A 23,094-nucleotide genomic window follows, 5' to 3' on the forward strand; every position below is an offset into this window, starting at 1 on the left:
CCGTCTTTAAGAAATAACCACAAACACCATTTTTTGGGAGATATCGGTCACAGCTTTACTTCAAAATATATCTTTTTTATAAACTTTTTTCACTCACTATAAATTATAAACATTAACATAACTCAAGGTGAGAAGGGATTTCAAACACCTTCCACTCTCCCACCAGAATGTTGTTCAAAAATGCAAGGAGGAGGCCAGTCTCAAACTGGACTCCGACCCCCACCCTGAAAAAAAGGGCTTGCTCCAGGCCGTCCTGGATACCAGATAAAATATGTCCAGATCGATATTTGTCAAATGTGCGCCATCCTGCAGCATGAGACTCCTATTGTCACCTTCCAATTGCCGATAGCATATCACAACTCCAGACTAATATCAAATGAAATGAGCCATACGTGTGGAAGGATGGTAGAAGGAGTGCCAGAAGTGTCAGTTGAGTAGAACAGTTCGAGCGCAGCAGTGACAGTGAAAGGTCACACTGCGGAGCTGGGCTCCTGTACCCGTCCCAGGTGCCAGACATTGGCCTGGCCTGGAAGGAGCTGGAACCCCGGTCGCAGGGGGTAGTGGCAAGGGGCAGGGTACTGCCACGGAGGGCAGTTCGGCGGCCTTGTGCTACAACCGGGCAGGGGCCAAGGCACGACCGGGTATGCGGACCCTAGGCTGGGAAGCAGCTTCATGCAGCCCAGTAATTTACCCAACGAGGACGGAGTCTTCACGAGCCGTTCTCCACCCGCTCCAAAATTGGGGTACTAGCGCAACAAGGGGGATAGGACTTCCCAAAACCATCCAGAAAATCCCAAGCGTGAACCCTGAGAGGAAGCTCATTCCGTTAGCCACACGGGTGAGCGGGACCTGAATAGTTTCAGGCAAAAGGGATCCACAAAGAGTAAACACAGTGCCAAGGGACAAGGCTTCAGACCAACCAGCAACGCCAAAAGGACACGGACCCAGCTTGCTCCAACAACATCTGCAGGGCATTCAGGACTTTGGTTTACCCGTTGTCGGTGTCACAATTTCTGGACTGTGTCAGTACGTTGTGCCCCTTTCCTCCCGACGGGTCCCCATCCTTCCACTACCGAGCCACCTTCCCCCTGCCCACGGAGGGGTTAACATCACAAGCTGCCATCCCATCGCTCCCGGGTCCCCCCCCCAAACGCAGCAGCGGTGGTATCCCCATTACCACGACCCGTGGTTGGCGTCACAAACTTTATTTATCACCCCTTGTAAATACCCCCCTTTTTAATTTGAGTGGCCGCGCGACCCCGCCTCGGGTCTGGAGACCCCTTGAGCTACTGCGGATCTGGATCCGAGCAGCCCGTCGGCTGTCACGGGGGCGGCACACCAAACCCGTTAGAAATCAAACATAGAGGTATCCACAAAAAGCAAGTTTCAGGTACAAGGTGAAATGGGCCCCATTTTCCTTGAGGAAGCTGCTTTTAGGGTGCCGACACACATTGGGGGGGGTTTAGGTTCCTTCCTTATCATGGTCATTTCACCTTGTACCTGGAACTTGCTTTTTGTGGATGCCTCTATGTTTGATTTCGGGTATGGCATATATGATTGTTTGCTTGCATCAGTTTATGATTCTTTAAAATTATTTCTCTGTGCATGTGCTCAATCTCAGCGTGGCTGTGGTCACACTGCAGCTTTGTTTTCATGCTTTTCCTTATTATTGCTGTATTGTGTGACGCCCTGGACTAGCCAGGTAGTCACAGACGTAACATCACACACACCCCCTCCCCTGGATAGTCTACATCAGTAGACAGAAACTGTTAGTGTTTGAGTAGGAGCCCAGGCACTGTCAGCAAGGTTGGCAGACGGTGGTGGCCGTCTGCAGGAGGTGGTGCAAGTCAGCGAAACCGTAGGACCGGGGACGGGCGATGGCCCGCCGGTACCGAGCCGGGGAGCAGATTTGTACAAAGCACAAAGGCAGGGCCATCGGACCCCGACTAGGCTAGGAGCCGCCGACAATGGTCAAATCCGAGAGTGACCGGAACCCCAGGGGTGTCCTAACACCCAAGACCCGACAGAAGGCAACAGTCCACCCAGTGAAGATAAAAAGCCACCGCCATAGGCTAGAGATCCAAGGGCCAGCGCCTGCGGGTAACACGGGCTCCTACGGTACATACACGCCGGGGAGCGGACTACCGTTGAGAAACCATCGGAGTCGATACATACACAACGGTACAGGGAAAGACAGCCACCATCAACCTGTCCAGGGAGAGCAAAGACACTGCAGCCGGCTGCGGGACCCGTCCATCCAGCCGTTTTGGTTTACCAGAGACTCTGTGATTGATTGCCTGAGTGAGTACACCAGTGCCGTCCGGCACTGCGCCGCGCTGTCCCTGCAACCCTGCACCCCAGCCATCCAGCCTCCCCATTACACCACCGGGCCCCGGGATCACCAATCCCCTACCCACGGAGGGGACAACATCCTAGCTGCTCCCTACCATCTCTCCCGGGATTCCCGTCACCAGCAGCGGTGGTGCCATCATCACCACGTCCCGTGGGTGGTGTCACGAACTTTCTCCTCAAACAAACTGTAGAGCCCCACAGGTGTTGTGTCGGTGCATTACCTTCAGGGACTCCACTCAGCTGGATCTGGTCACAGGTAGGAGATCTTCTTCTAGTCGTGACGCCACTCTCAGTATTGCGGCCAGTAGGGACCGCCACTGCAGGTTGAGGGTCGCCTGGGGCTGATGGTATGTGCAGTTAGTTGGAATAGCCTCCTGAGAGTGAGGCAAGCCCCAGGGCCCGATGTAGGTGCGTAGTACCACAAGGCGCAGAATAACTCCACACAGGCAGAATGTCTTTCAGGGTTTTTACTCACTTCAGGTGGCAGGGTGAGTAACCCGGGCGTAGCTGGGATGAACCAGGCGGGAACCAGGTGTCCTTCAGGCTGACTTGTGAGGGTGACTACTAACTCGCCTTCCTTAGCCCTTGGTGGTTTGGGGTGACCCCGACTTTGAGTCCCTATGGGGGTCACCCAGGGAAGTTGCTGAAGCCTCACTCCCCTTCGTTTGCCGTGTGCTTGTTGCCTGGGCCAGATCACTCCAGCTTCTTGCCTCCTGTGAGCTATGGGCCCTAACTGTGGCTACGTGGCTGCGGCTTTTGTGGTGTTGTGGCGTGGGCTTTGAGAGCCCCACACCGGCAGGTTTAGCAAAAGAAAGCTGGATCTATCTCCGCTTCGGGATCTGCCGCCCGTTTGGGCCTGGTACTCTCTAGCAGTCTCCTTACTTCCCACTCCGTGCCCTTTCTTTAGCTGAAGATGGATTTCGGGTAGCACTCCTAGTTGACCGTTCTCCCCCGTCAGTAGCCACTGCGCGGGCGCTGTTAGACAGCAACAGCCCCACAGGTCTGCTCCTCACTGAGCCCTATGGAGTTCTGCTCTAACTGACTCACTGCCCCTCCTCTCCTGTTCTTGCCTACGCCACCTAGCAACCAGATTCTCTTACCACACCCCTTGAGAGGAGATGGAGGCTTTTGGCCCCCTCCACTATTCCAGTGAAGGTCAAGGCTTTTCCCCCTCCTGGGATCCCCAGGGGTCCTCTCATGGGTACATGTGTGAGACCTGATCACTATGCGCCTGTGTACCACACCCCGGTCAGCCTTCTGGATTACCTGTGTTGTACTGTCCCCAGCATGGGTGCAGTACTCAGTGGTGCCTGACCAGGTCAGGGGCGCCACATTCCCCCTTAGTTATCACCAGCACGTCCTCGGGCTGCAAGACAACATTTTAAAATGCATAAAACATTAAAACATGTAAAACATTTTTAAAGCACCAGGTACCATACATCACCACCCTCCACCCACAAGTCCGTTAACCCACCCAAAACCCTCTCACGTTGGCCGCGGCTTCAGCCACTTCTGGCAGGATGTAGAGGCGGCTTACATGGGCTGGTGGTTTCAGGGTATACCTGGCCTGGTGGATCCGCGCCTTCAGCCTCTTCTGGCAGGATGTAGAGGCGGCTTCCACAGTTGGTGCTGACCAGGTACCCTCTTTGTGGTGGAGAGCCAGGCCCCATAAACAGGCATGCTCTCTGGTCGCAGGTGAGCCAAGGCCCTATATACGGACGGGCTCCTCCTGGTTGCAGACGAGCCAAGCCCCTAAACAGGCTGACTCTGGTGGTGGTGGTGCCCTCTGGTGTAACTATTTACACTGCGAGAGTTTGTGGCTATAGCCAGTTCATAGCCTTAAGGTTTATTTCTCACAATAGTTTTTGTGGGCACATTCTTGAACTTTAAAACGTTGCAAAACAAACTTTCCAAACTGGTCAAAACTTGCTGTACTTTACTTAAACTTATGCAGACTCCTCTTCACCAGGGCTTGGGCCTGTAGGGCTGCGGCACCTGTTGCTTTCTTGACCTTTTTCCTCATCTGTGGTTGTCTCTTCATTAGGTCTTTGGTCTTTTCTTTCTTTATGGCTGTCTTTCCTTTCTTCTTTGGGACATGGCACTACATCTAGCGCGTACCAGCCTCTTTCGCCTTGATGCAGGGTAAACTGTACGGAGTCTCCCATTTTTAAGTTTCTGCCAGGGTGTCCTCTGGGCAGATTAGCTCTGACGTCTCTCCTATTGACAAAAATGCCTTCTTTGATACCAGGTGCTACGATGAACCCGTATCCTGACTTGAGGCTGAAGTCCTCCACTACTCCTCTGCAAAGGGGTCCTCGGACCTGTGCTTTGGCTCTTCTCAGGAACCTTTTTTCTTGTAGATCTCTGGCCGTGACTTATTTCTGCTCTGGGGATGGCGGTTGTCACAAACCACCGGGGGGTCACTCAGAAATCCCCCGCGCTGGCTACCAGTACGTCACAATCGGGGGGGTAACAAGTGGGGGTCACCCCTCCTTTATACCTCCCGACCGACAGACAGAGCACGTGACGCGCTCTCTAGCGCCCCTCTTATAGTCAGGCCAATTATGGAATTGCCCGACCATAAGCAAGGAGGCCGCTATACTACTTATGCCGATTATTGAAGGGTCCCCGGTGAGAGTAAGGTATATATTCCCCCGACCTCCGCGGGCGGAATATATAAAATCTCCCCGAATCTCACTGGCCTCCCCACAATAATCCTTGGCACAACTCGCTGCCACCAACCGATTTACGGTAACTATTAGCCGAACACACAGACGTGGGATTCAAGATCGAGATAACAGAACAGCCCAAGATTAATTATATAATTTAATCAGCCTAAAGCACACTAGAACTACAATATATACAATAGGGAATCTACAGAATATACATATGTCAGAGTACAGTTACAATCAAAGCATGGGTTACAAACAGGCATACACAGTTCCAGCAGTTACCTTGTTGCGTCTGGCCACAGGGGGGCGCTGTACCCAGGTTTCTAGGATCCTTCCCACAGATGTTTCCTACACGTGCCCCCAGCGAAAAGAACACTGGAAATTGGCCGAAGTAGGGTTATCAACCTGGGCACATCCAGGTCCCCTCCTACCTTCGTGACCTCACAGGGAGCACTGCTCCACCCCTGGCTTGAGTTATGGACAATATCCCAACATGGAATATGGCCATAACTTGGCCTGGGAGCGTCGTAGGCGGACGCCAATGCTCTCATTGTGACAGTTATGAATTTAGCTACAGAACGAGGGGACTCATGACCTGTCTGCCAGTTCCCCATTGGCTGATATCACGCCTGGGGCATTTCCCAATGTCCTGCTCCCATAAAAAGGGGGTGCCGGCATCGTCCACATGCGGAGACACCATTTTTATGGTTGCCATATTTATCGGAAATATGGCTTGCGAGATATGAACCATTTTTTACTGGAGTCGTTCTGTCTGGCTATTTCCATAGCCTTGCTAACTAGCTAGCAGCTCCTACTACAGGGTGACGGCAGGGAGTCATCCTGTGTCCATTGTTCCCACACCACCTAATTTCCATATCACAGGACATGGCCATGGAGGTGTAAGTGGAACACTGAGAACAAGAAGGGAGGGGGCACTGCCAGGGAGTGATGAGGGATTATGACTGGAGTCATAATTCATCTTCATATCCCGGGATTTGCCTCACACCTCCCCCCTTTTGAGGGCGCTAGGGGGCAGCACACTCCGGTGTTCCCCCGTGCGCCCGTCCGCGACCTCTCCTTGTCGGGACAGCCCGTCTGCGTTACCGTGGTCACGGCCCCTTTTGTGGCGAATGGTGAAGTTGTATTGCTGGAGCGCAAGGCTCCATCGCAACAATCGCCCATTCGTCCCAGAGACGGTGTGCAACCAGCTGAGGGGATTGTGGTCCGTCTCCACGATGAAGTGGCGCCCGTATAGATAGGGTTGCAGACGCTGCAGGGCCCACACTATGGCCAGGCACTCCTTCTCCATCGTGGAATAGGCAACTTCCCTTGGTAACAGCTTCCTGCTCAGGTACAAGACTGGGTGCTCTTGGCTCGCAGAGTCCACCTGGCTGAGCACCGCACCGAGGCCGAAGTCACTGGCGTCGGTCTGTACTACAAACGGCCGCGTGAAGTCGGCTGCCTGTAGCACGGGCGGGCTGGACAGGGCGTCCTTTAGGGCCCGGAAGGCTGTCTCGCAGTCCATTGTCCAATCGACTGCAGAGGGCAGCTTCTTCTTGGTGAGGTCCGTCAAGGGCTTTGCCAGGCTACTATAGCATGGAACAAACCTCCTATAGTACCCAGCGGTCCCCAAGAAGGACATCACCTGCTTCTTGGTCCTGGGGGTGGGCCAGGATGCGATGGCCTCCACTTTCTCAGGCTCGGGCTTCAGTGTTCTCCCGCCTACCCGGTGACCGAGGTACTGGACCTCGCTCATGGCCAGCTGACACTTTCCCGGCTTGATGGTCAAACCTGCCCGGTGGATCCGCCTGAGCACCTGTGCTAGATGCTCTAGGTGGTCCTCCCAGGTGGGACTGAAGACGGCAATGTCATCCAGGTACGCGGCCGCGTACCCTTCAAGTCCCTTGAGCAGGGTGTTGACCATCCGCTGGAAAGTGGCAGGGGCATTCCTCATCCCGAATGGCATCACCGTGGACTCGTACAGTCCAAATGGGGTAATAAAGGCAGAGCGTTCCCTGGCCTTGCGAGTCAGGGGGATCTGCCAATATCCCCGGCTCAGATCCATGATGGTCAGGTACTGAGCCCCGGCCAACTGATCGAGCAGGTCATCGATGCGTGGCATTGGGTACGCATCGGCGACCGTGACAGCATTGAGCCCCCTGTAGTCCACGCAGAACCGAGTGGTTCGGTCCTTCTTAGGGACGAGGACTACAGGCGAGGCCCAAGCGCTGTTGGATGCCTGGATCACCCCCAGCTTCAGCATCTCGTCAATCTCCCGGCGCATGTGTTGCTGCACCTCCAGGGAGACCCGATATGCTGAACGCCGGATCGGGGAATGATCCCCAGTGTCCACGTGATGGACAGCCAAGTCAGTCCTTCCGGGCTGGTTGGTAAACAACCCCCGGAAGGGGTGTAGGGTGGCCCACAGCTGGGACCGTTGGTCCTCCAAGAGCTGGTGGCCAACCTCCACATCCTCAATGGATCCGCCTGCCCTAACCTGGGCTAGCATATCCAAGAGGGTTTCCGCTTCTCCCTCCTCGGGCAGGTTGCACACGGGGAGCGCACATGCCTCCCGCTCATGATGTGCCTTCATCATGTTCACATGGAAGGGCTTCCGCCTTCCACGGGCAGGGTCCAGGGTGACCAGGTACGTTACAGGGTTGAGCTGCTGGTACACGAGGTATGGGCCTTCCCAGGCTGCCTGAAGCTTGTCCTGTGGTACGGGGACCAGTACCCACACCTTTTGACCCACTTGGTAGGTCCTCTCACAAGCGTTCTGGTCGTACCAACGCTTCTGATCGGCCTGGGCTTGAGCCATATTGTCGTGTACCAGTTGCGTCAAGGCCTGCATTTTGTCCCGGAAGCGCATGACATACTCGATAACCGACACTCCAGGGGTGGCCAAATCCCCTTCCCAAGCCTCTTTCACCAGAGCCAGGGGGCCCCGCACACGTCGCCCGTACAGGAGCTCAAACGGTGAGAATCCTGTTGAGGCCTGTGGAACCTCCCGGTAAGCAAATAACAGGTGTGGGAGATACCGCTCCCAGTCACGCCCATGGGAGTCGACCAACATCTTAAGCATCTGCTTTAAGGTGCCATTGAACCGCTCGCACAGGCCATTAGTCTGTGGATGGTACGGGCTGGCCACCAGATGTCGCACCTGGACTTGCTTACAGAGGGCCTCCATCAGCTGGGACATGAATTGGGTCCCCCGGTCAGTGAGCATTTCCTGGGGAAAACCCACTCGGGAGAAAATCTCCAGCAATGCGGTGGCCACCTTGTCAGCCCGAATGGACGACAAGGCCACTGCTTCTGGGTACCGGGTGGCATAGTCCACTACCGTCAGTATGAAGCGTTTCCCGGAGCTGCTGGGGATGGCCAGCGGGCCGACCAGATCCACAGCCACCCTCCTGAAAGGCTCATCGATGATTGGCAGAGATACTAGTGGGGCTTTGGGGCGTGGCCCCGCCTTCCCCACTCTCTGACAGGTTTCACACGAACGGCAGTAGGCAGCCACATCGGCCCCCATTTTTGGCCAGTAGAAATGCTGGTTTAACCTGGCCTTGGTCTTAGCGATCCCTAGGTGTCCGGCCATCGGAATCTCATGTGCGATCCGCAACAACTCCGTCCGGAACGGATAGGGTACCACCAACTGTCGGTCCCTGGGCCACGCCTCCGGTGAACCCTGCTGGACCGTGGCCCGGTACAGCTGTCCTTGGTCCCAGACCACTCTCTCCGGGTCCGAGTCCGAGGGAGGCTGTGCCGCCTGCTCCTTAAGAGCTTTCAGGCTGTCGTCAGCTTCTAACGCTGCCTGAAACCCCTGACTAGATGTGGCCAGAATCGACGAGACTGTCACATCTTCAGTCAGTACCCCGGGACCTGTGTCCTGGCCTCCACCTGACTCGGCTGCCACTTGGTCAGAAGGGGAAGAGCTATCGGACCTCCGGGAGGCCCCTTGGCTTCCAGCACTCCCACTGCGGGTGACAGCGGCCACAGCCGCTGCGACCGTGGGTCGTGCCTGCTCCTCCTCCGTTCCTGACCAAGTCGCCGGTTCAGGCAGACCTACCTGGCTTCCTGACACCCCGGTTGTGGGGGAACCATGCACCGAGATCTTACCTGGGAGCACTTCCGCTCCTGGACCGGCCCCAATCTCACCTGCCTGTTCCCCTCCTGCAGCAACAGAACCCCGCTGTGAAATCTCTGGGGACCCCACATTTGCTGTGGTAGCCCCCACCCCACACACTGGTCCTCCCCCTGCAGCACCCTGCTCTCTGCTTATCCCTGCAGAGGGCAACAGATCCCAGCTCACAGGCTGATTACTTGTAGAGGCATTGTCACACCTTTCTCTGACCCCCTCCCCTGTCACAGCTGCAGCTGTGTGTGTGTCTATGGTGTCTATGCAAGCAGAAATATCAGAGTTCACTCCCTCCTCCCTCACATCATTCATAGAATACACATTAACATTGTTAGGAGTCATGTCAGTACTGGCTGAAGGTTCAGCCCTTGGTTGGGGCCCAAACTGGGAGGTTATCTGCCCCAAATCTGTCCCAAGTAGCACGTTTGCAGGGATCCGATCAGTTACCCCCACCTCCCTCACCCCTCGCCCTGCGCCCCAGTCCACATAAATGTCAGCAACAGGCAGCGCCGGGTCAGTGCCTCCAATCCCGGAGACAGCGAGGGTTTTTCCAGGGATCAAGTCTTGGGGGGACACCATCTCAGGCCGCACCAGAGTCACCTCCGAGGCGCTGTCTCGCAGTCCTATGGTCACAGACCGGCCGACGGTGACAGGTTGGAAGCTGTCCAGGGACCTACCACCACCCCCACCCACACAATACACCTTGGGTGGCCCTTGGGACGGGGACGGAGCCGGGGCCTTGGGACGCTGAGGGCACATGGCCTTGAAGTGTCCAGGTAGGTTGCACTGGTGGCACCGTCTTGGTTCTGCCACGGGCCTGGAGAGGGGAGTTGAGGGGGACACCCCCTGCAGTCTAGGGGCAGGTGGGGCAGTCGCAGAATTCATCTTACCCCCTCTCCAGGTGCTGCTGGTGGCCGCTCTCCTGGCCTCAGGGGCCCGGTTGTTGGTGTAGTCATCGGCAAGGGCAGCTGTAGCCGTGGACCCCTTTGGCTTCTGGTCTCGGATGAACTGGCGGAGATCCTCAGGGCAGTTCCACAAGAGTTGCTCCGTGATGAACAAGTCCAGGATCTCCGGTCCGGTGGAAAGCTGCAGGCCTTGGGTCCAGTGGTCGGCAGCTCGGGCAAGTGCCCGCCGGTGGTCAGCCCAGGAGTCCTTTGGTCCCTTCTGTAGGCTCCGGAACTTCTTGCGGTAGGACTCTGGAGTGAGGTTGTACTGTTGGATCAGGGCCCGCTTGATGGTGTCGTAGCCCTGATCTGCCTCAGCAGGCAAGTCCCCAAGGACATCCAGGGCCTTACCCCTTAAACGGGGGGTCAGGTATTTGGCCCACTGGTCCTTGTTCAGATGGTGCTGCAAGCAAGTCCGTTCAAAAGCAGTCAGGAAAGAGTCCAAGTCTCCATCCTTCTCCAGCACTGGGAAGTCCTCAACACGGACCTTTGGAAGTTTGGTGTTTTGAAGGTCACATGTGGCTGATGAGGGCCGGAGCTGAGCTAGCTGCAGCTGGTAGTCACGGTCTGCCTGTCGCTCTCGCTCTCGCTCTTCACGCGCTGCCTGCCGCTCTCGCTCCGCAGCCTCACGCTCTGCGTGCCGCTCTGCCCTGCGCTCTGCCAGGAGTTCCTTGTAGCCCTTCTGGTCTCCAGCCTGGAGAAGGGCCATAGCCATTTGAAGAAGGCTATCCGAGCCTCCCAGGCTCGGTGGAATGGCACGTGGTGATCTGCGGCACGCTGCGGAGCCTGGTGATTCACTGTCCCTTTCAGAGCGGAGGGCTGGCATCTGGCTCGTTGAGGAACCTTGGGTGAGCTCCTCCTCATCTTGTCCAGCAGTGCCAGGTTGCGCAATGTCCTCGGCAGAACGGTTTTCTGGCGTCGAGCTCCTGGAGGACTCGTGGGCAACCTCCTCATTGCTGTCCACAGCACCGTCCTCCCTCTCTTCGGCTCCTGCCTTAGCATTGGCCAGTTGCATAGCTCTGCTCCTGGTGCCATCAGCCATTCTTGCAGACTTTTGGTCACTGACACAGAACTGACACCTGATGCCTCCACACACCTTACAGTATCTGCACTCTGACACTCTAGTGTTGAGCTAGTCTGAAGACCCCAGCAGCCACAGCTGCTGCAGGCAGTCTTTAGTGTCTGGGAGTATGGGTCTCACACTCACACACACTATTATCTCGATCCCACCGCTATGCCACCAATATGTCACAAACCACCGGGGGGTCACTCAGAAATCCCCCGCGCTGGCTACCAGTACGTCACAATCGGGGGGGTAACAAGTGGGGGTCACCCCTCCTTTATACCTCCCGACCGACAGACAGAGCACGTGACGCGCTCTCTAGCGCCCCTCTTATAGTCAGGCCAATTATGGAATTGCCCGACCATAAGCAAGGAGGCCGCTATACTACTTATGCCGATTATTGAAGGGTCCCCGGTGAGAGTAAGGTATATATTCCCCCGACCTCCGCGGGCGGAATATATAAAATCTCCCCGAATCTCACTGGCCTCCCCACAATAATCCTTGGCACAACTCGCTGCCACCAACCGATTTACGGTAACTATTAGCCGAACACACAGACGTGGGATTCAAGATCGAGATAACAGAACAGCCCAAGATTAATTATATAATTTAATCAGCCTAAAGCACACTAGAACTACAATATATACAATAGGGAATCTACAGAATATACATATGTCAGAGTACAGTTACAATCAAAGCATGGGTTACAAACAGGCATACACAGTTCCAGCAGTTACCTTGTTGCGTCTGGCCACAGGGGGGCGCTGTACCCAGGTTTCTAGGATCCTTCCCACAGATGTTTCCTACACGTGCCCCCAGCGAAAAGAACACTGGAAATTGGCCGAAGTAGGGTTATCAACCTGGGCACATCCAGGTCCCCTCCTACCTTCGTGACCTCACAGGGAGCACTGCTCCACCCCTGGCTTGAGTTATGGACAATATCCCAACATGGAATATGGCCATAACTTGGCCTGGGAGCGTCGTAGGCGGACGCCAATGCTCTCATTGTGACAGTTATGAATTTAGCTACAGAACGAGGGGACTCATGACCTGTCTGCCAGTTCCCCATTGGCTGATATCACGCCTGGGGCATTTCCCAATGTCCTGCTCCCATAAAAAGGGGGTGCCGGCATCGTCCACATGCGGAGACACCATTTTTATGGTTGCCATATTTATCGGAAATATGGCTTGCGAGATATGAACCATTTTTTACTGGAGTCGTTCTGTCTGGCTATTTCCATAGCCTTGCTAACTAGCTAGCAGCTCCTACTACAGGGTGACGGCAGGGAGTCATCCTGTGTCCATTGTTCCCACACCACCTAATTTCCATATCACAGGACATGGCCATGGAGGTGTAAGTGGAACACTGAGAACAAGAAGGGAGGGGGCACTGCCAGGGAGTGATGAGGGATTATGACTGGAGTCATAATTCATCTTCATATCCCGGGATTTGCCTCACAGCGGTGCAGGGAAAGACTGGGTTCTACTGCGGCGCTGTGTCTTGCGGGCTGGATTCTGCGAAGTGCAGCTTACAAGCTCCCAGGTGAGGCTTTGGGGCAGATCTTCCTCAGCAGAAGGTGTCAGATCTTCCTCATCCCAGCGAGAATATGGCAACATCTCTGGCTCTGGGCATGGATCCACTGCTGGTGGCTCCTGAGTCAGCTCCTCAGTTTCCTGGCCTCCTCTCCCCCTTAGTTCTTCTTGGCACTCCTTTGGTGGCAGTGCTGGGGATGTGCTTTCTTCAGCAGGCCCAGGCGGGGGACTCTTTGGCGTGGTTGCTGCAGGGGTTGCTGGAATCCTCTTGGGGGTATGCGGAGGGAGCATGTACTGGTCCACCAACCATTGTGGAAACTTGGCCTCCATGTCAGCCTTTAGCTGCCAGTATGCGGGGTCCTCCCCCAGCGTGGGCTTTCCAGCAGGGACCTCTTTGGACTGGGGAGCGGTGTCTGCTCTGGCCTTGCAGGCCGGGGAAAATGGTGATGCAATCTCTTGGCGGGCCGCGCCTGGCATGGTGGCGGCCTGGTCTTGGTGGGCCGCGCCCTGTATGGCGGCGGCCTGGTCTTGGCGGGCCGCGCCCTGTATGGCGGCGGCCTGGTCTTGGCGGGCCGCGCCCTGTATGGCGGCGGCCTGGTCTTGGCGGGCCGCGCCCTGTATGGCGGCGGCCTGGTCTTGGCGGGCCGGGCCTAGCAGGGCGGCGGCCTGGGTCAGCGTTACGCCTGCGGCGCGGATGAGGGTCGCGGTGGCAACCGGTTCTTTGCGGGCCGGGCAGGGCATCGCTGCGGCGGCCTGGGCTTGGCGGGCCGCACCTGGCGTGGCTGCGGCCTGGCTCAGCGTCGCCGCGCCGGGCGCCTCTTCAGGGACCGCGAGCGTGGCAGCAGGGGTCAGGGCATCCGGGCCGGCAGGGGTAATACTGGACTCACCCATCGGTGGCAGCATCGGGGTCTGAGTCGTCGCCGTCCGGTCTGGCACTCGTCGTGCGGTTCCCCTCTCATAGGCCTGAACCGCGGCAGCCATCTCCAGAAGTTCCATACGTTCTTCTCGGATCTGCTCCACGACCCGGGTCTCCAGTCGGTCGCAGAACTGGGCCAGCTCCCGATACCACCAGGCAGCGGAGCCCGGTTCTGGATTTCTGCGGTCAGACGCCATTTCTTCTGCGCCCTCTTCTGCACGACTCTCCAGCTGTGGACTCGCCGTTGCCTCTAGTAGCAAGCTGTTCAGTTTCCGCTCTGCCTCTTTCAGCAGCTCCTCTCCCAGCAGCAGGCTTCTGGCTCCCTTTCTGTCCCGACGTCTCTGGACGCTTCCACTCTCATAGCTGGCAAGGTCAGAACTCTGCAGGGGATCTCTGGGTAGCCACACCTCTTCGTGGGCGGTAACTTCTCCCAGCGCGGGCTGCTGTTGTTTTTCAGCGCGCTTTTCATGGTGGCAATATGGCGGCGCTTCCAATTTTTCAAGCGGACCGCCCAGGCACATGGTCACCTGTCTGAACAGGTCTAGTCCCTATCCTGTTCGTGACGCCAGATGTAGAGCCCCACAGGTGTTGTGTCGGTGCATTACCTTCAGGGACTCCACTCAGCTGGATCTGGTCACAGGTAGGAGATCTTCTTCTAGTCGTGACGCCACTCTCAGTATTGCGGCCAGTAGGGACCGCCACTGCAGGTTGAGGGTCGCCTGGGGCTGATGGTATGTGCAGTTAGTTGGAATAGCCTCCTGAGAGTGAGGCAAGCCCCAGGGCCCGATGTAGGTGCGTAGTACCACAAGGCGCAGAATAACTCCACACAGGCAGAATGTCTTTCAGGGTTTTTACTCACTTCAGGTGGCAGGGTGAGTAACCCGGGCGTAGCTGGGATGAACCAGGCGGGAACCAGGTGTCCTTCAGGCTGACTTGTGAGGGTGACTACTAACTCGCCTTCCTTAGCCCTTGGTGGTTTGGGGTGACCCCGACTTTGAGTCCCTATGGGGGTCACCCAGGGAAGTTGCTGAAGCCTCACTCCCCTTCGTTTGCCGTGTGCTTGTTGCCTGGGCCAGATCACTCCAGCTTCTTGCCTCCTGTGAGCTATGGGCCCTAACTGTGGCTACGTGGCTGCGGCTTTTGTGGTGTTGTGGCGTGGGCTTTGAGAGCCCCACACCGGCAGGTTTAGCAAAAGAAAGCTGGATCTATCTCCGCTTCGGGATCTGCCGCCCATTTGGGCCTGGTACTCTCTAGCAGTCTCCTTACTTCCCACTCCGTGCCCTTTCTTTAGCTGAAGATGGATTTCGGGTAGCACTCCTAGTTGACCGTTCTCCCCCGTCAGTAGCCACTGCGCGGGCGCTGTTAGACAGCAACAGCCCCACAGGTCTGCTCCTCACTGAGCCCTATGGAGTTCTGCTCTAACTGACTCACTGCCCCTCCTCTCCTGTTCTTGCCTACGCCACCTAGCAACCAGATTCTCTTACCACACCCCTTGAGAGGAGATGGAGGCTTTTGGCCCCCTCCACTATTCCAGTGAAGGTCAAGGCTTTTCCCCCTCCTGGGATCCCCAGGGGTCCTCTCATGGGTACATGTGTGAGACCTGATCACTATGCGCCTGTGTACCACACCCCGGTCAGCCTTCTGGATTACCTGTGTTGTACTGTCCCCAGCATGGGTGCAGTACTCAGTGGTGCCTGACCAGGTCAGGGGCGCCACAAAACCACCCCTTTTCACTCACGGGTGAGGAGCGCTGCTCGAGTCCCCGGGTCTGGCCCACCGCTCGAGCCACCGAGCAGCAGCAGCAGAAGCCCCGGACCCGAGCGTGGCGAGCGCGTCCCCTCCGCCCGCGACATATACACACTCATTAAGCCATTTCCCTGTGAGGGTCTATAAATTATAAATAAAGCATGATAACCCCCCCCCCAAAAAAAAACCCCTTATTTCAGATAAATAGCACCATGGAACATGGTGCTATTTATCTGAAATAAGGGTTTTTATTGGGGGGGGGGGGGGTTATCATGCTTTATTATATGCAAGCCCCATTGTTTGTGTTTTTTCACTTTTTGGAGTGTTTTAAATGTTTTTTAATAGAATTTTGGTGTTTCATGTAAATAAAGATAATTTGTAATTTCTGCATAACGTTTGGTGATCCCATTTGTCGCCCGCCACCTTTCTCTGTTTTTTGAATCTTCATTAAAAGGGCACCAGAGAATCACGATGATCACGCGCTGAGATTGGCGCCGTGTGTTTTGTGTCCGTATGTGTGTTTAGCGTGTGCTGTCAGTGTGCTATCCGTGTAACATCCACATAGCACACGGACAGCATGAACTTCTATACCCACCCTGTCTCCAGCGCTGCTGCTTCCAGTCTGTGGGCAGTGAATATACAATGAGCGTAATGGATGCCCCCAGAAGCAAGTGACCGCAGCTCCGAAGACAGCAGCGCTGGAGGCAGGCGAGTATAGAAAATAATTTTATTTCAAAGACATGTTTTCTCCAGTACGTGTCACACGGATCACATCAGTGCGCGATCTGTGTGACATCAGTGCTGCCGGAGAAAAACGAACATGTCGGTGTGTGGAGCACACGGACACGCGTGTGCTCCACACAAACACACGTGCATGTGAAAACACGGACATGTGCGCAGACCCATTGATTTTATTGGATCTACGTGTGTCCGGGTCTCCGGTGTGTGTGTGAAAACCGACGTCATACATACCAGAGAGGCTACTTTCACACTTGCATTTAACGGCTTCCATTGCTATCCGCCGCCTTGAGGAATTACGGTAACCGTTGCAGGAAACCGTTTTAGTCCTCATAGACTTCTATTAGCTACGGATAGCAACAGATGGTCTTGCGTTGCATCCGCACCGCGGCGCATCAGTTGTTTTGTCACTGACCGTCAGTGACCGCCGGGCGGATGGAACGCTGCATGTAGCGTGTTTCTGCGCTTGGCAGAGTGTAAAAAAAAACGCAACCTGCAGGAATCCGTTGGCGTTTATTGTTTTTATAATGGACGCCTATGGTGGCGGATTCCATTAGAAACCGCCATTTGACGGATTCCATTAACGCATCCGTCTTTACACAACTGCGCATACCCAGATGTGTAAAGTCAAGGAAAAAAAAAACTATAACGGATTGCGTTATTTTGTACGATCCGTAGCATCAGTTGTGCCACTATATGCAACGCATCCGTTGTATCCGTCACACAACGCAATGCTACGGATGCCGTTCAACGCAAGTGTGAAAGTAGCCAGACACGGACGTGTGAAGGAGGGCTGGGGCAGCATCGGCTTCATTACTATAAACTGTTTCAGCTTCCTTGGGGCTTGATTGGAAATTGCCTGTAAATTGTGCAGAAGGTCATTACTTCAATGCAACTTTCCAACTTGGAGCTCATTAGGAGGCTGAGGACAAGTCTTGTTACCTCTGGTAAGTCAGCAGACATTAGGAATTAACATGGATTCCTATGGGCAGCATGCATCCAGTTCCCAGCCAGGATACTTCTATACACTGGATTTAACAGACATTGAGGTCTTTACTGGAGATTACGTTAATCTACATCAGCAGGACCTGCACCAGCCTCAGAGTATGTCATCAGACTACCAAGAGTCAAATGCTGACCCATATCAGAGGTTTGGTGGCTCTACCATTAACCCTTCACACCTCAATGAGAATGGCCCAGGATATTTGCCAAGTGATTGTACCAACAGCCAAGCCCAAGTGTTGACTCCTGCTGAGTATGCAGAGCCAGACATGCCCTGTTTGCCTATCCTAAGCCATGATGACGTAATTGAAATTGTGAGACCACCTTACTCCGACAAGGCATTAGTAGCCATGGCTTTTCAGAACGCACCCGAGAAGAAGCTGACCCTCCGCCAGATCTGTAACTATTTGGTCGACCACTTCCCTTCCTATAAAAGCAAGACCAAGTGGCAGAAGTCCATCAGAGACACCTTGTCGCAGATCAGCTGCTTCAAGAAGGTGGCCAGGGATGATCGTGGTGAGTGCTCCTGCAGCATTTTTTTTTTTTTTTTTTATTTTTTGCCGCTTTTTGAAATGTAATTATTTTTTTTTTTTGTTCCCTTGAACTCCAGTACCCAAGTGGAATACAAAAGTGTAAATTTTTTTTTTTTTTTTGCAGATTGACATTTTAAAACCTATTGAAAAATCATGCATTGTTTTCCCCTCTAAATTTTTAACCCTACAAAGGCGCAGGAAAAAAAAGGGGGGAAATCTAAATCTAAAGATCATAACTTTTCTCTAATTCCTCAAATACCGTACTTTTTGCACCAAATTAAGAACAAAACTTTGACTTCAGATCATAGTATAATCTGTAAAAATGCTGTATAGTGTCCTATAGATTTCCTCTAATTTTGCTGTATAATTGAAAACTTAAGCTTCTCTGTTAATTAATGACTATTACAAAATCTACTTGCAGTCAGTGAATGAGACTCCAGGGTGTATCTTGAAGCAAAAATCTGTATGGGGCAAACAAAAAAAACATATGGTTGAAACTACAACTCCAAGCATGCCTTAGACCCTGGGAGCTGTAGTTTTCTGCCATACGTTGAGCTTTGAATGGCAGGTCCACATTATACTACATTGCTCTGCAGCACCTCCTACAGGGGAGATCAAATATTACATGCTGGACATTGAAATCTTAGGTTGGAAATTAAATGCAAGAGGAAATTTTACTGAACAGATTTTCTGATTTCGGACCTCAACTATATTAGGGTTAATCCAATCATCCTTGCTTCGCATCAGATGATGAGCGGTTCTGATGACATCACTGGCGGTGTGCGAGTGGCCGGTAGAATGCGCCTGAGCTACTTTATTAGACTTGGACAGGTGCGTAATAATGGCAGGTTGCCCGTGCAGGTGGCAAATTTATGTAGATGTGATATATCCAGCCCCGCTCACCAACTGATATGGAAGTGAACAAAACTGGAATGCACCTTAACTCCTAAATACTCGCTTTAAGGGTTCGGTTTCACTTGCGTTTTGCATGGGCGAATGCAATCCGATAAAACATCGGATTGTTCTCATTCTAGTGCAAAACTATGGGGCAGTGTCCATCTGCGATTGATTTCTCATGCCATAGTGGCATGCAGAATGAATACCAGCATGCTGCGTTTGGCAGCGATTCTCGGCTCACGCACCCGCATAAAAGTCTATGGGAGCGTGTGAAACATCGTACTGCTCACGTATGTAATCCGAGTGCAGTGCGATATACGCAGATACAGGCAGTGGAGGAGATGGGGAGAAAGTGCTCCCTCCCTCTTCTCCGCACCTGTGATGCGATTGTGGTGCCCTGGACTAGCCAGGTCGTCACAGATAACACTCACCGCTCGAGCCACCGAGCAGCAGCAGCGCCGGACCCGAGTGTTAGCGAGCGCGCGGCAGTGGCGTACCTCCCCGCTCGCGACACGATCGCAAGATCAGATCACAGTCGCATGACCCTCAGCTGACATCCGCAGCAGAGGCTCATTAGCAGAGGCTCCAAATGGGCTCCTCAAAGGGTGTGTTTTTGTATTTGTGTTTTTTTTTTTTTTTTTGTTCTCTGAGAAACCTTTGCCAATCCACAGCGTAATTAATAAATCATTATTAGAACATTGTGGGAGGATTCGGACCGCGATTCCAATACTGTAAGTGAGATATATATATATAAATTATTATATATTTTTTTTTTTTTTTTTGTAAGAACCTCATTAATGTCAACAAAATTCCCCATTCCTACAACGACTAATTTCTGATCTATAGTATTGTACATCTCATAAATCATGTGGCTGGATTAATTCTCTATTTGCAACAAAACCTTAAATTTGGGGTCTTTGTTTTTTTTTCCATTTTACGAAAACAAGAAAAATAATATAGCGGTAATTCAGAAGAACTTTGCCATGAAACTACTGTTTATTGGTGCCATAGCATTGTATTTCTGCTGCAAATGCATTATGCTCTAAAAGTGTTGTGGGGTTTATTTTTTTGTTTTGGTTTTTTTTCTCCCATTAAATTATTTTTGTCGTCCATCCTGGGGTCAGGAGGGAAAACAATTCATAGAATTGTATTTGGTTTTTCTAACCAAGTTCCTTGTCACCTTCTGTTTCCACAGGGAAAGGGGCCTACTGGACTCTCGATCCAAGATGTGCTAAGACCCTTGATAATCATTTCAAGTGGAAGTGGAAAAAGTGCAATTGTAGTAAACCCTCTAAAAAGCTGGTTAACAAAAAAAATGTGACGTCCCTGAGGTCTGACAGCCTTGTGGGATCTCCAGGAAGTAAAATTACAAATTCTCCAGTGACCTCACCCGCTTTGGACACGAGCCCTTGTTTCGCCAACTTGACATCCACTGTAAGCGCAATGCGGTGTAATCTGGCGTCCACTGAGCTTCCGGGGGATTTCTTGTTCTTTGTACCCTATTTTCCAGAACTGTCTGCTTCCCCCACTGATGACAACCACAACTCCTTATTGCTGGGAGAATCTATTTCTCAAGTCAACCTACCTCAAGCCTTGCCATTACCCAATCAATCGGAGCAGCTTTTGCTCTTCTCTCCTCTGCCCCCGACATGCAAACCAAATGCTGTGTAACGAGGATTTTATTTTAACTTACTCATTCCTGTTTTTATCCTTTTAGTGTAAATTTAATAAATCATTGGGGCAGACCCATGTATTGGTGAATTGTCATTTACTTCAGTTTCCGGGAGAACAGTCCTGAAAAAGGAGATTTGTTTTTAAGCTGCTCGCTTCTGGCCATTACTGTACATTAATATGTTTGGCCCATCTCTGGACTTGTTTGATGGTTTTCATGACCATACAGTAAGCATTATTTTTATTTAAATATTTTCACTTAGGCCTCACCCCCACACATTTAATTGCCTATTAACAAAATTGCACAGAATACTATCTAAAGCCCCCTTAACCCCTTCAGCCCCTAGCCTGTTTTCACCTTAAAGATCCGGCCATTTTTTGCAATTTTGACCAGTGTCACTTTGACAGGTTATAACTCTGGAACACTTCAACGGATCCTGGCGATTCTGACATTGTTTTTTCGTGACATATTGTACTTCATGTCAGTGGTAAATTTAGGCCAATATGTTTTGCGTTTATTTGTGAAAATTTCAGAAATTTGGCGAAAATTTTGCAGTTTTTGAAATTTTATGCCCATAAATCTGAGAGATATGTCACACAAAATAGTTACTAAATAACATTTACCACTTGTCTGCTTTACACCAGCGCAATTTTTGAAAAAAAAAAAATTTCCGTTAGGAAGTTAGAAGGGTTCAAAGTTCATCAGCAATTTCTCATTTTTCCAACAAAATTTACAAAAAAAATTTTTTTTAGGTACCACATCACATTTGGAGTGATTTGAGAAACCTAGGCGAAGGAAAATACCCAAAAGTGACCCTATTCTAAAATCTGCACCCCTCACTCTGCTCAAAACCACATCCAAGAAGTTTATTAACCCTTCAGGAGCTTCACAGCAACCAAAGCAATGTAGAAGAAAAAATTAAAATTTTACTTTTTTAACACAAAAATGTTACTTTAGCCATAAAAATTAGTATTTTCACAAGGGTATCAGGAAAAATGCAAAATTAGCTGTACTCATTAGCGGACGCCATGTCGGGTTTGAAGACACCCTGAGGTGCCTAAACAATGGAGCTCCCCCATAAGTGACCCCATTTTGGAAACTAGAGCCCTCAAATATTTTTTCTAGATGTTTGATGTGCACTTTGAACCCCTGGGGGCTTCACAGAAGTTTATAACGTTGAGCCGTGAAAAGAAAAACTTTTTTTTTTTACCACAAAACTGTTGCTTCAACCAGGTAGCTTTTTTTATCACAAGGGTATCAGGAAAAAATGCACCATAAAATGTATTGTGCATTTTCTCCTGAGTACGCAGATACCTCATATGTGGTGGAAATCAAATGTTTGGGCACACAGCAGGACTCGGAAGGCAAGGAGCGCCATTTTACAGCAAAATTGGTTGGAATTATTAGCGGACGCCATGTTGCGTTTGGAGACCCCCCCTGAAGTGCCTAAACAATGGAGCTCCCCCACAATTGACCCCATTTTGGAAACTAGACCCCTCATGCAATTTATCTAGCTGTTTAGTGAGCACTTTGAACCCCTGGAGGCTTCACAAACGTTTGTAATGTTCAGCCGTGAAAATATTTTATTCTTTTTTTTTTTTTTTTTTTTTCTTTTTTTTTTTTTTACCACAAAATTGTTTTTTCAACCAGGTAGCTTTTTTTCACAAGGGTATCAGGAAAAAATGCACCATAAAATGTATTGTGCAATTTCTCCTGAGTACACAGGTACCTCATATGTGGTGGAAATCAATTGTTTGGGCGTACGGCGGGGCTCAGAAGAGAAGGAGCGCCATTTCAAAGTAAAATTGATTGGAATTATTAGCAGACGCCATGTTGCATTTGGAGACTCCCTGAGGTGCCTAAACAATGGAACTCCCCCACATGTGATCCCATTTTAGAAACTAGACCCCCCCCCCCCCCCTCCCATACAAAAAAATTAGTTTGGCGAAATAAAAAATTCAGACATCAGTAAAAAAAAAAAAAAATATGAGCGCCTGCCACTAAGACCAGTGTCAAACGTGAGAGCAATGCACGAGTCTCGCATCGCATCATCCACTCCAGTCTGGAAGCGAGCCACTGCGCTGGATAATGCGATGCGAGAGGGCGGGGCGGCAGATGAGAAAGTGTGCAGCGGATGGAGGAGCGGCAGAGGATAGGAAAGGGCCCAGCGGATGGAAGATGGGAAAGGGCGCAGAGGATGGGAAAGGGCGCAGCAGATGGATGATGGGAAATGGCGCAGCGGCTGGAGGAGCGGCGGAGGATGGGGGGGAGGGAGGTGAGATGGGGATACCTACCTTACAGGATGGATCTAGGCAGCAGGATCACAGCAGACAGAGGAGGCAACAGATTGAGGAGTGTGAGAGGGGGCAGTAGATGAAGAGGATGGGAGAGAGCAGGCAGCAGATCGGGGAGGGGGCAGAGTCTGATGGGAGAGAGAGATGGCACATGGAGGAGGGGGGGCCCCGGGGGGAGGGGGCCCCCAGAACATGGAGGGGGGAGGGTGGCTTGCAGCACATGGAGGGGGAGGAGGTGTAGTGGCGATGGAGAAGGGGCAGCCGATGAAGGAGGCGGCGGCGGCCGATCGGGAACAGTGGGGGCCGATCGGGAACAGTGGGGGCCGATTCGGGGGCAGGAGCTGCTGAAAAAGGTGGGTGCGATGGCGGTGGGGACAGTGGCAAATGTGGCGGTGGGGACAGTGGCAAACGTGGCGGCGGGGACAGTGGCGAACGTGGCGGCGGGGACAATGGCAGGCGGGGCGATCGGAGACAGCGGCGGGGCTGGCGGTGGCGGGCGGGGCGATCGGAGACAGCGGCGGGGCGATCGGAGACAGCGGCGGGGCTGGCGGTGGCGGGCGGGGCGATCGGAGACAGCGGCGGGGCGATCGGAGACAG

At 52.6% G+C, this 23,094-nt stretch overlaps 1 protein-coding gene across 1 annotated transcript; it reads left to right on the top strand.

Moving 5' to 3' along the window:
* The first annotated feature begins 17,073 nt into the window (after positions 1-17,073).
* LOC142312613 (forkhead box protein I1c-like) lies at positions 17,074-20,202 on the top strand. Its single transcript, XM_075351607.1, has 3 exons — positions 17,074-17,617; positions 19,727-19,891; positions 20,042-20,202. The coding sequence occupies exons 1-3, from the start codon at positions 17,074-17,076 to the stop codon at positions 20,200-20,202; spliced, it is 870 nt and encodes a 289-aa protein (XP_075207722.1).
* Positions 20,203-23,094: the final 2,892 nt, after the last annotated feature.

The sequence above is a fragment of the Anomaloglossus baeobatrachus genome, chromosome 5, assembly GCF_048569485.1.
Source record: "Anomaloglossus baeobatrachus isolate aAnoBae1 chromosome 5, aAnoBae1.hap1, whole genome shotgun sequence".
Taxonomy (NCBI): Eukaryota; Metazoa; Chordata; class Amphibia; order Anura; family Aromobatidae; genus Anomaloglossus; species Anomaloglossus baeobatrachus.

Coding starts and splice junctions, on each gene's coding strand:
- LOC142312613 (XM_075351607.1), top strand. CDS start 17,074: ATGGATTCCTATGGGCAGCATGCATCCAGTTCCCAGCCAGGATACTTC. Junction 17,618..19,726: donor GGTGGCCAGGGATGATCGTG/GTGAGTGCTCCT, acceptor CTGTTTCCACAG/GGAAAGGGGCCTACTGGACT. Junction 19,892..20,041: donor CCTTGTGGGATCTCCAGGAA/GTAAAATTACAA, acceptor CCTATTTTCCAG/AACTGTCTGCTTCCCCCACT.